This window comes from Zingiber officinale, chromosome 5A (assembly GCF_018446385.1).
Source record: "Zingiber officinale cultivar Zhangliang chromosome 5A, Zo_v1.1, whole genome shotgun sequence".
NCBI lineage: Eukaryota > Viridiplantae > Streptophyta > Magnoliopsida > Zingiberales > Zingiberaceae > Zingiber > Zingiber officinale.
In genome coordinates, this window is record NC_055994.1 from 81,596,634 (window position 1) to 81,608,421 (window position 11,788).

The window sequence follows — 11,788 nt, forward strand, 5'->3', positions numbered from 1 at the left end:
CCATTGTGATTGAAGCACGGCTGTGCCTTTTGGGTACAACTTGCCCTTGTAACCTTCTGTGTGGCTCTGAGAAGAAACACGACCATGCCTGGGAGGAACGATCGTGGTATAAAACTTTCTGCTTGGGAGACACAGCCATGCCAGCTGAATAAGGCATGACCATGTCAAAAGACACGACCATATCCTAGAATATTCTACCCTTGGTGTGATGAGGCATGACCCCGGTGAAGTAAGCACGATCATGCCTCATGGCCTTGGTGAAATAGGCATGACTCTGTTTTCATAGGCACGATCTGGGTGAAGTAAGACTTGACTCTGGTGAAGTAGGCATGGTCCTGGTGAAGTAGGCATGACCATAGTTTTGTAGGCATGCCCCTGGTGAAATAAGACATGACCTTGGTTTTGTAGGCATAACCCTCGTGAAGTAAAGCGTGGCCCTAGTGAAGTAGGCATGATGTTAGTGAAGTAGGGCGTGACCCTAGTGAAGTAGGTCTGGTCCCGGTGAAGTAAGTCGTGACCCTGATTTTGTTAAAGTCTCCCCAAACTTGCTCCGACGTCTAATATAATTCGTTTTCCCTCCAAAATGCATCCTATCAATGAACATAAGAAAGAGTAGTTCCCCAAACGAAAAGAATATAAGTAATTAAATCATATAGAAATAGAGTGTGTAATGTAATCATGCTCATGAAATGCAACAAGATATATGTTAAATGATGCTTTAAAACATATATAATCTATACACATCAATGATCTGACCCCACATTTCACCCACCAAACAAATCCAGCAAACGAGGTGACTCCTAATGTGATGCCCCAACATTACTATTTGTTCAAATGCCGAATGCATGCGTTACGTGGGTTTTGAACCCTAGTTGCTTGGGAAAAACACCCTATCATTTACCACCACACCATGTCTTAGGAGCCAATCTTACAATTCCTTTTTTTTTAATACCAAGTATACAAATCTTGCAACCCAACTAAATTTGGGATAGATGATTTGACTACATATTCTACCTATCAAGTAAATTCAGAAAGTGGGGTAACTCCTGACATAGCACCCTAGTAGTTCAATCATCATAGGTGTGCCTTGTGTGATAATTGAATCCTAGTTGCTTGGGAAATGCACCTTGCCTCTTAGTACCACACCAAGCCCTGAGGCACAACGCCCTTTATGATGCAAAAGGTGATAACACTCATCTTAGACGCCCCACTACTATTCGCCTCAAGGCCTTGTGGAAGGGAGGTAAATCATGGTACTGAGCGGTCTCTTAGGTGGGAGAGACTTATTTCCTAAGAGAATGAACTATAGAAAATTCAAACCTTAATTGCTCCTGTGATGCCAATCTACCACTGAAGACTAACTCAGCTATGCTCATATGGACACCACCACCCTCTTTGATGGCAAAAGGTGATTACACTCACTCCAAACGTCGCTTACAGTCCACTCTCAGGTTATATGAAGGAAAGTAAATCATGGGGTTAGCTTATAGCCAATTGACAATTTGGTTAGGGAGCGGGAGGGATTTTTTTCCCCAAGGGCATACGCTTACTGGGAATTGATCCTTTGCCTCATTATAATAAGTCTGTCACCGAGAGCATTTAGCTTGCAGTTTTCTAAATGTGGTTTGGTGCGGTGCATCCCTCATGGAAATGCCATGTATTTTTTTTTATAATAAAAACACTCCTTCTTGCCTTCCCTGCCGACCTCACCACGAGCTCTAGAACCACTGACCGCCGCCTACCCACCGCTTGCCTGCACGCTGGTCTTCAGCTTGACGCTCGGCTACCGCTTGCCTACTGCCGCCCTCTTCCGACCGCCTGCCCAAATCGAAACTATATCCTGGGGGAAATCTGAACCCCAAGAGGTTTCAGCGCGATTCTAACCGGATAGAGGCCCAATTTTGGCCGGATTCTAGTCGGATCATAGTGAGAATCAGCAGCGCTGTGTTTGCCGAGGTCGAGTTTGATTCTGGCCACAAAAAGATCGAATTTTGGCCGCGATCCTGCTGGAATCTGGTCACGATCCAGCTGGGGGAGATTCACCAATGTCCAGTGAAGATTAGCGACAATCGACGGGAGACACGAGAGAGAATAGCGATTAGCGTCTGCTGCGGCGGAACTGGAGCTCACAGAACTAGATTTTGCATTTTTTTTTTCTTTAATGTGTTTTCTCTTTAACGTGGCATGTTCAGGTTAGCCAAACCACACACAACCGTACTATTAATGCTGCAGTGTAATATTTTCATGTATTTCACTGCAAGTGCAGTTCCTTCACAGAGAGCTTTGTGAAAGGATCACGACAAGTTTTATTCGAAATAAATAAGTATTAATGATACAATAAATAAACCTAATGGTGCCCATGACAATTAATGATATTGACACATTGACATGCCATAGTATCGCCCCATATTATAAAAATATGGCGTGGATGATCATACTTTTATTTATAAATCATAATTAAGGAAGAGTATTAAGCTAATCCATACAGGTTCCTGCAAACTACAGGAGAATGGACGTCTTCATTTATTGTCATTAAAGAACAAAGTCATTAAATTAAACCTGTCAGTATTGTCAGGATAACCAGCCCCGGTCCTAACATTCAGGAGGCCCCGGGCAAAATGATAAAATAGGCCCTAATTTTATTTAATAAAGTAAAATTTATTTACAATGAATTCTTCTAACTTTTCTAGATGCAAAATCATCTATAATATTATTAATTTCAAGATTTTCTAAACTCTCTTTTCAATAGATAAAATTGTTAATCCATTCAATCTCTCTTGCGACATCGTTGATCTCATGTATGTTTTCAGTAATTTTAATTTTGAGAAACTTCTTTCAGCTGATCCTACGGTAACATACATAGTCAACAATATTCTATGAGCAATTGCAACATTTGGATAACAATCTATATTTTTTACAAAATTAATAATATTAACTGCCGACATTATCTCATATGGTAAAGTTAGTTGTAGTATTTTTAATTCTGTAAACAAGTCATTTAACTCAACATCTAATGAATTATCATGCGTAAAAGTGGATGTCAGATTAACACAACATTTTCTCAACTCATCATTATCCAATGATTTTAATGTTTTCGAATCAAACAAAAAATCAAATATATTTTTGAAAGTTTTCATTTCATCAAATCTACTTTTCAAAGAAGAAATTGTCATATCTACAATAATCACAAAATAATCAATTCTAAAAGATTCTTCAGGTGATAGTGAAATTTCATCTACTTTCTCATCAAATTATTTTTTTCTAAAAATACGACGTTTCATTGAAAATATTGGTTCTATATTCATATCAGATGCAAGACTTTTAGCAATAGTCAAACTTGTTGCAAAACCATCATTCCTATATTTTTCAAAATATGATATTATACCATCTAATTGTTTCATAGCAGAATCAATGCACATAGATTTTGATTGCAACTTCTTACTTATCATGTTTATAGCAAATAAAATATCATACCAAATAACCATACCAAGTAAAAATTCAAAACTTTCAATTGAGTTAACTATACTTTCAGCTTCACTCTTAGACTTTGCATCATCACAAATGTCATATAACTCTAATAAAGCACTTTGCACTTCAAGAGCTTGAAACCTAATAGCTTGAACACTTTTAATACGACTTTCCCAACGTGTGTTTGAAAAAGATTTGACAGTTAATCCTTTTACATTATCAAGTAAAACTTTCCATCTTTTAGGAGAACTGGAAAACAATGTATATATGCGTTGAACTACTCCAAAAAAAGAAATGACTTTAACACAAGAATGTGCCATATTACTAAGAGTCAAATTAAGACTATGACAAGCACATGACATGTATAACGCTCTTGGGTTTATTTCAAGCAACCTCTTTTGAACTCCTTGGTGTTTTCCTTTCATATTAGAACCATTATCGTAACCTTGACCTCTAATATTTTCAATACTAAGATCAAGTGATTTTAATATATTTTTTAATTCATTAAAAAGTCCAAAACCAGATGTATCATTAACTTTTAGAAACTCTAAAAAATACTTTTCTATTTTCACATTGCTAGATGACATATTAACACATCGTACTATGAAAATCACTTGATGACTAATATCTCGAGTACAATCAAGAATTATTAAAAAATATTTTGCCTCCTTAATTTTCTTAATGATAATACTTCTAACATTATCGGCTAAAAGAGAAATCAACTCATTCTGAATTTTATGACCAAGATAATGATGATGAATTTCATTATTTCGAATGCGTCTAATATGTGGCAAAAAGGCGAAATCGCTCACCCCCAGCGCCCCCGCCGCACCCGACCCAAGGCCATCACGAGGGAGGTAAATCACAGCATCTTGAGTGAGCATGTGGAAAGTGGGGTGAGTTGCACAGGGACCGGGGATTTACGCCCTGACTACCCTGAGTTTCGACCCCGCGACCTCATGTGACAAGCATCCCATCACATACCAACTCAGATGACCTGTGGGGTCTTGAATGCGTCTAATATGATCTTGCATCACAACGTCAAATTCAGCAATCATTTCAATCAACCCTAAAAAGTTTCCATTACTTTCTTGATATAGTTTCTCATTAGATTCCCGAAAAGCCAAACAATGTTTAGAAAGACATTTTACAATTGCTAATATTCTTGTAAGAACTTGTCTCCAACGCTCCCTTTCTTTAGAGATTTCTCGTTGTAGATCTTTATCAATTGTTTCATTTTTATTTAATCTCATTTTTAATTCCTTCCAAGAGTTCATATTAGTTATATGTTCAATAGAATTTTCATGTTCTTTAAGTCGTTCACTGATATGTTTCCAATCTCTAAACCCATCATTTGCTAAAGAACTTCTATTGTTTTCATATTTAAATAACTTATAACAAAAGCAATAAACTTTATCTACATGTTTACTGTATACCAACCACTTTCGGTCTCTTTCCTCTCCATTACTTAACTTTTTAAAATAATAAGTACTTGAAAAATGTCTAGAGTAGTGATAAAAAAGGAATGTGAGATTTATTTCTCTTATGGGTCCCTTTTCAACTAAAATATCACGTGCATTGTTATCAAGATTAATATCCAAATTTCTTGGGTCATATATATCAAGTGGAGGAATAAATTGTTTATCAATATTATTATTCTCATTATTTACTACATTAGTAACATTTTCATGCTCTTTTAAATTATCTCTATCTTTATTAACATCATGAATTTCATTAGATTCATCATTAACATCATAAATTTCATTAAATTCATCATTAACATCATGAATTTCATTAGACTCTTCGCTAACATCATGTATTTCTTTAGACTCATCTATATTATCCCTATTTAAAATTTCTATATTTTCATTAGAACTTATACTTTTAACAAAGAATTTATTAAGAGCACCTCTTTGTGATTCAGTTAATTGTTCTAGTCTTTTTCTTTTTTCACATCCAGAAATATGTTTTTTAGGCAACATATTATAATTCACAAAATCACAATTAAAAAGATATAATTTAAATCAACTTAGTCTGAGTATAAAAGGAATAATAGCACCTGGATTGAAATTATTTGTAGAATTGTAATTAACAAAAAATTTCTATTCTATGAACAATTAACTAATTAAGTCATAGGCTATGACCTATGACTTAAGTGAGCTTAAGGCACATATCGGTCCAAGATATTTAATGCACTGGTTCTGAAGCTTGCTTCTTGGGCATTTTTCCAAGTTTATTTCTCTTCCATCACCAACATCCAGCCTGAATACGAGCAAGAAAAAGGAGATTAAGAATTAAGATAGAGAAATCAATAGGTAAAATGAAGTGTATATATATGCTTCTGAGAGACTCACTGGCAGAGGTGAGAGACGTAGAGGTGAGAGAGTCAGAGAGAGAGAGAGAGAGGTGCAGTCGTGAGCCGTGCAGCGTGCAATCTAGCGGAGTGATTCGCCAGAGCAGCAGCCGCCGACCGACGAAGGTGAAGGAGAGTAGGAGACGCAAAGCGGCAGTCGGTAGAGGTGAGAGAGGTGCAGAATGGGGCGATTTCGCCAGCAGTCGACAATGAATTTCGTGGAGCAGCAACCGGCGGATGAAAAGCAAAGTAAAAGTTAACCTAATTCCTAAATAAATAAATATATATACATATATTTATCTAGAAAATTTGGGGCCCCCCGAAACATTGGGCCCTGGGCAGACGCCCAGGACCGCCCGACTTCTGGGCCGAGCCTGAGGATAACTATAATTATAAATATTTATCACCGGTCTGCCGACAAGCCAACGGTTTAAGATTAATTTGTTTACGTCATCGAATAATATTAGATAAGTTAATCTTTAATCATCCAGCCATATAGTTAATTTCATATTTCATTTTCCGGAACTAAATTATAATTTGGCAAATCTAGAGGAAAAAACAAAAGAACAGTCCAAATCTTTCCAATATGGGACTTCAATTGAATCCCAATAATCCTCCCCTCAAACAAAGGACCACAATTACTCTCATCGTCTGGGCTTCCCCGCGAGCATTCAGTTACCTTGACCTACTCCGAGTCTCCCCGTGAGTATCCGGTCACCCTGACCTGCTTCGGGACCTTTCCCACAAGTATCCGGTCATCCTGACATGTTCTGGGTCTCCCCGTAAACAGCTGGATCCGATCAATCTTGACTTACTTCAGGCCTATCCGCGAGCATTTGGTCACCCTGACCTACTCCGGATCCACCCTCAACTTCGTTCAAGGCCGCTCCACATGGCATCTGGTCTGGGCGATGCCTCTGATATCATTTGTTGTGCCCAAAGGATGTCTATATATCTCCACAATGACATGATATTATCTACTTTGGCCCTAGGCCCTCATGACTTTTCTCTTGGGCTCTTCCCAAAAGGCCCCATGCCAATGGAAATATCCTACATCCTTTTAATCCCATGATTTTTACTAAATCTTTCCAATATAAAACTTTGATTGAACCCAACAATATTAAAGCTATAACATCACCAAGAACTCTAAGTATGAAATATTTGTTTGTTTGTTTTTTTGAAAACTAAGAAAAGGCTTTTAAAGACAGTAATTGATTACCACACAAGGTAGCAAATTATGAACATATCAAGAGAAAGGGCCATACAAGAATTTAGTGTGTATTATACAGTTGTTTCTTATCAGTAACTGTCTTATTAGGTAATTGTTAGCCAAAAGGACAAATGAATAATGAAGGGAAATGAGAAAGAAAGTGGGCTGGTAGCATTGATGATGCAATACTACAAGGAAATTAAGGTTTTCAAGCAGCATTTTGCTTTCAATCCAATCCAAATTTCCACCAACAGCTCCAACTAATCTCCACCAGTACTGACAGATTATCAGCTGAGAAGAAAAATCCAATCTAAATTTCTCATGGATTTTTATTTTTCTTTTCCTTTCTCGAAAGGAAAGATCTCATGAAACTTACTGTAATAGTTTCTGATATTCATAATTCACCCTCATTTTCTCCCTGCTGATAATGGTACTAAAGAATCAGTAGCAGCAAGGCATGTCTCACAGAGAACTCCTGTTTTTAACCTGTTCATGCTTTTATTTTCTTTTAACAGACAAGTGTTGTCGAGTAAGACAGCGTTTGAACCCAAATTCAGTACTGTGAATGATTCTTGTATTTTCAAAGAAAGGAAGTTGTGTTATGATAGCTATCAAGCATTTTTTCAACAATTGCACACTTTTATTTAGATCTTTATTTCAGACGAAAAACATAGAAAAGAAAAGAAAAGTTCTTAATGAAGTTCCAAGGGAATTACAAAGAGGTAGCTAGAGAAGCCACTACATTCTAAACAAACTGATTGGTTGACTGTTTAGCAGTCCATTACTGATTGATTGATTGTTTAGCGATCTAGGTTGATTGTGGTCATGATTTTCTTTGTTAATACGATGTTTTCAAGAATGATATGGTCTTCTCAGAAACAAATCACAATGTGTTATTCAATGAGCTCATGTATTTACACAACAATACACACTCCTAGCTATGAAATATATTAAGTATCATACTACTATTCGTTGTCGGTGAGATGAATGGCTAACTAAAGAGGAATCCCAACATCGGTTTGCATTGATGGATGCAAACAAAGCCTTCTCCACATCTCTTGGCATGCTTCCTTTGAGCATTGAGAGGATGTACTCCATGAAAAGTCCACTACATGCCAAGGTGATTGGCCCCTCACTGGGCAATCCGAATTTCTCAGCTGAAACTTCGAGGAGTTCTTCGAAAATACAGCTTTTGAGGAATGCTAATGGCACCATGAACCTTGTGCCATCCACAGTGTAGACCACAAAATGGCCTGCCTTGGCAGCCATTCCATTTTCGTTGCACGATCTCGGCCGGCTATTAACTCTCAAGAGGGGAAGTCCCTTCTTTGCCTTCTCAACAAGTCTCTTAGGGCTCAACATGGTTGAGGCTTAATCTAAGAATTGAAGAAGGGGAGAATTGTTGAAACTTGGGATGTGCCTAAGATGGGCAAGCGAAGTGCGCTTTACTTATATTGAAGGAGAGCGACTCGGGCCAGAGATGTGTCTTTCCAAAATTTTTCGCCGAAAGGGAGCATGCCATGTGAGCATGCTATAGGAATCAAATCTGACAGCTACTTTGTTATATATTGGTTGGACAAGATATGCAGTGAATATTGTCCCTTGTTGTTTGGGTAGTATGACAATTGCAAGTGAAGGATAATGATATTTGAGCTACCATGCTTGAGTGATTCTGGACCAAGGCACATGATTCCAGTCTGGAATCTAATTGTATTAAGTTTGTTGAAAGTGAAATTATTTTCTTTGAGAAGATTGGTTTCATTTATTAATTAGTTGAGCTATCACTTATGATGGCTGATGATAAGCCATGATTAAGTTCTTGAGAGTGCTACAACTGTACTTCTTGTTCTTCCTTTTGTCCTTCGTACTGTATGAAGTCATTGTTCCTGCTCATTTATGATTTCCTGTTTATGATAGCTATTGAAGCTCTCCGGCATACTTATGCGAAAGAGCTGTGCAATTGCCATGGAGCCTACATGCCTTCATTTCACTTGAATTGCCCATCTGCCAGAACATGGCTTTGCTTCCTATTGAAGTAGTGGAACCTTTGATGATTCCAAGCATATTTACAGCTTCAGCAATAATATTCAGTAACTTTTGCAGTCAAGCAATTAGCCATGTTGAATCCCAAGAGACTTGTCGTGAGGGTTGTAAATGAGCCAAGTCTAGCTAAGTTTTGTGATGTTCAATTTTGTTTGATAAGATAATCCAACCAAAGTGAGCCTAGCTTGTTAATGTTCAAGCTTGGCTTGATTTCTTTTTTATGAGCTTAACTTGATTCTAGCTTGGTTTGACCTTGGTTTGTTTAATGTTCATGATCATTATGTCAATCTCCAAGCTGGGATGAGATTGGAAGGCATTGTAGCTAGAATTTCCTCTATTAGAACTTTATTTGCATTGACTTCCATTTACAAGCTTAAGATTCACCAAATGGCCATGAAAGCAACAAAGTCACAGTTGAAATGTTCTAATTTGTTGGGATGTTGATAGCATGCTTATCCTTTTACTGGCTTAAATGAACTTAATGAAACTAAATATAACTAGTTTAGTAACTTCAACATGAAAGAATTAGGAAGCTAATGTTCATTAATCTAGAGGAGTGTTTAGCTTTTCTTCTTGTATCACATTAATGTGCATTAATACAGAGGAGTGTCTAGATTGTCCTTTCGTGAATTATATCCTCTTCCTCTCCAACAGATGATTTCTTGACCATTTAATTAGTTCTCGTTTACGATCGAACTTGAAGCTCTAATAACTTAGCACATTGTTGGCCTTTATTGCCCTTGTATCAGTGGGATACACAGAAGAGTGATGCAACTAGCAGGGAGCCTACATGCCTTCAGATCTCTTGAATCACCCACCTGCAAGAACATGGCCTTGTTCCCTACAGAAAGTGACATCTCTGTGTCATTAGCTTCCTCATCTTCCTTATAAGTTGTGATTCGATGATTCCGAGCACATCCAGAGCTTTAGCAACATTTCGCAAGTTGGAGGAGAAGAAAACTTCCTTATTCAACCAATTAGCCATGTTGAGTCCCAAGAGGCTCGTCGAGAAGGCCAAGAAGAGGCTCCCCATGGCCTTGATGAGAGCCAACAGCAATTCCAATTCCTACGAAGGCACTGCAGTGGTTGCTGAAAAGGGCCACTTTGTGATGTACACTGTGGATGGCACAAGGTTCATGCTCCCTCTAGCATTCCTGAATAGCAAAATAGTCCAAGAGCTTCTCAAGTTGTCGGAAGAAGAGTTCGGGTTGCTCGGTGATGGCCCAATCAGATTGGCCTGCAGTAGAGCTTTCATGGAGTATATCATCTCTTTGCTCTATAGGCGTGTGTCTACTGATGTGGAGAAGGCCTTGCTTTCCTCCATTGATGCAAACCGGTGTTCGGCTTCTCTGTTGAGCCATCTTGGAAAAGATCAGCACAATTTAGTAGCATTGACATAGATATCAAACCTTTTGTTTCTTTTGACTTAGCTAAACTTCTTGAGAAACATGTAGTTGAAAAAATAAATACATGCATCTTTCAACCATTTTCAGCAGGAAGCTTTGGACATGGTTCCCTTAATTATGAGCAGGAACACCATTTAACTTTGTATGCATGAAAATAACACATATAACTTCTTCTATATTTATTCTCTAGCAGCTTAATTGAATTGCCTCTCTTAGAGCTTTGTTGGCATTAACTTCCTTCTACAAGCTTGAGATCCAATAAAATAGATGTGAAAACAATGAACCTAAATGCTGATGATGTAGTGGAGAACATTTAATGGATCAATCTATCAAAAGGTTTTGCTGTGCCAGATAAGAACATAAGGCATGCAAGCCTTACACGAGAAATTTAAACGTCATCTATAAATTTGTTTTCAGTAAAATTTCATATCTGTTGCCTAATTTCTGTAGAATGATAACTAAAAATTTAGAATGATGGCACAAGTATATCAATTTGATCAGTGAGCTCAATTATGGCACAAGTAACTCAATGCTTCATTGTGAAGACCGGTCGAGTTAGTGAGACTCGAAATACTTGGATAATGGAAGTAGTGGAAGGGATGGAGTTAGTAGGATAATTGAAGGTGGAAGTAGTAGGATTAGTGGGAGATGAAATCTTCACCCCACCTCTATAAATAACTTCACACCTATCGGAGGGAAGGTTTGACTGTAAGAGAAAACAAAACTCTAGCAGATTCATTTCGGGCAAGGAAGAAGAGGTAATCGCTGTAGCAACTTTTAAGGAACGGGTAAGTGGATTTATTATGCAAATTCTCGATTTTTTAAAGAAATAGTTTTTATTCTCTGAAAATTAATTTGTTTCACTCCTGAACTTTTTTTATTACTGATTACTATTACTTCCGTAATTTTAGACGCTAGACTTTTTTTATTACTGATTACTATTACTTCCGTAATTTTAGACGCTAGACTGATCATGAACTAAATAGTAGGAATACGTATTCTGAACATGTCTGACTTCTAACTTCTACAATATTTCTGATCTTCTCTCTTCTAGGAGGGATAATTCTAGAGGGCTGATATCAGTTAAGCCATGAGGAACATGATTTAATTTAACTGTCCATGTGAAAATCTGTGTCTAGATTGTTTTTTTTGTTATTTTTACTATTGCTTCACAAGAATTTCAGTATTTATATTTTATCCCTCACCCGCTTAGTGATTCCCAAATTACTCACCCCCTTACAAACCATTTCTATTAGAGACGAAAGTGTTGGTACGAGAAGCATCCAATGATCGAACCTAAGTTTTGAT

General features: G+C 37.4%; 2 protein-coding genes across 2 annotated transcripts; one reads left to right on the forward strand and one right to left on the reverse strand.

Moving 5' to 3' along the window:
- Positions 1 to 2,729: 2,729 nt before the first annotated feature.
- On the reverse strand, positions 2,730 to 8,300 carry LOC121979698. The gene is made up of 8 exons (XM_042531686.1): positions 8,071 to 8,300; positions 5,665 to 5,730; positions 4,644 to 4,788; positions 4,472 to 4,571; positions 4,166 to 4,234; positions 3,768 to 3,949; positions 3,338 to 3,434; positions 2,730 to 3,010 (listed from the first exon to the last, which is right to left on the reverse strand). The coding sequence occupies exons 1-8, from the start codon at positions 8,298 to 8,300 to the stop codon at positions 2,730 to 2,732; spliced, it is 1,170 nt and encodes a 389-aa protein (XP_042387620.1).
- Positions 8,301 to 9,965: 1,665 nt separating this feature from the next.
- LOC121982946 (auxin-responsive protein SAUR64-like) lies at positions 9,966 to 10,633 on the forward strand. Its single transcript, XM_042535944.1, has one exon. The coding sequence runs from the start codon at positions 9,977 to 9,979 to the stop codon at positions 10,472 to 10,474; it is 498 nt and encodes a 165-aa protein (XP_042391878.1). The 5' UTR covers positions 9,966 to 9,976; the 3' UTR covers positions 10,475 to 10,633.
- Positions 10,634 to 11,788: the final 1,155 nt, after the last annotated feature.

Coding starts and splice junctions, on each gene's coding strand:
- LOC121979698 (XM_042531686.1), bottom strand. CDS start 8,300: ATGGCTGCCAAGGCAGGCCATTTTGTGGTCTACACTGTGGATGGCACA. Junction 4,235..4,471: donor TATTAGACGCATTCAAGACC/CCACAGGTCATC, acceptor GCATTCGAAATA/ATGAAATTCATCATCATTAT. Junction 3,950..4,165: donor TTCTCTTTTAGCCGATAATG/TTAGAAGTATTA, acceptor ATATATTAAAAT/CACTTGATCTTAGTATTGAA.
- LOC121982946 (XM_042535944.1), top strand. CDS start 9,977: ATGATTCCGAGCACATCCAGAGCTTTAGCAACATTTCGCAAGTTGGAG.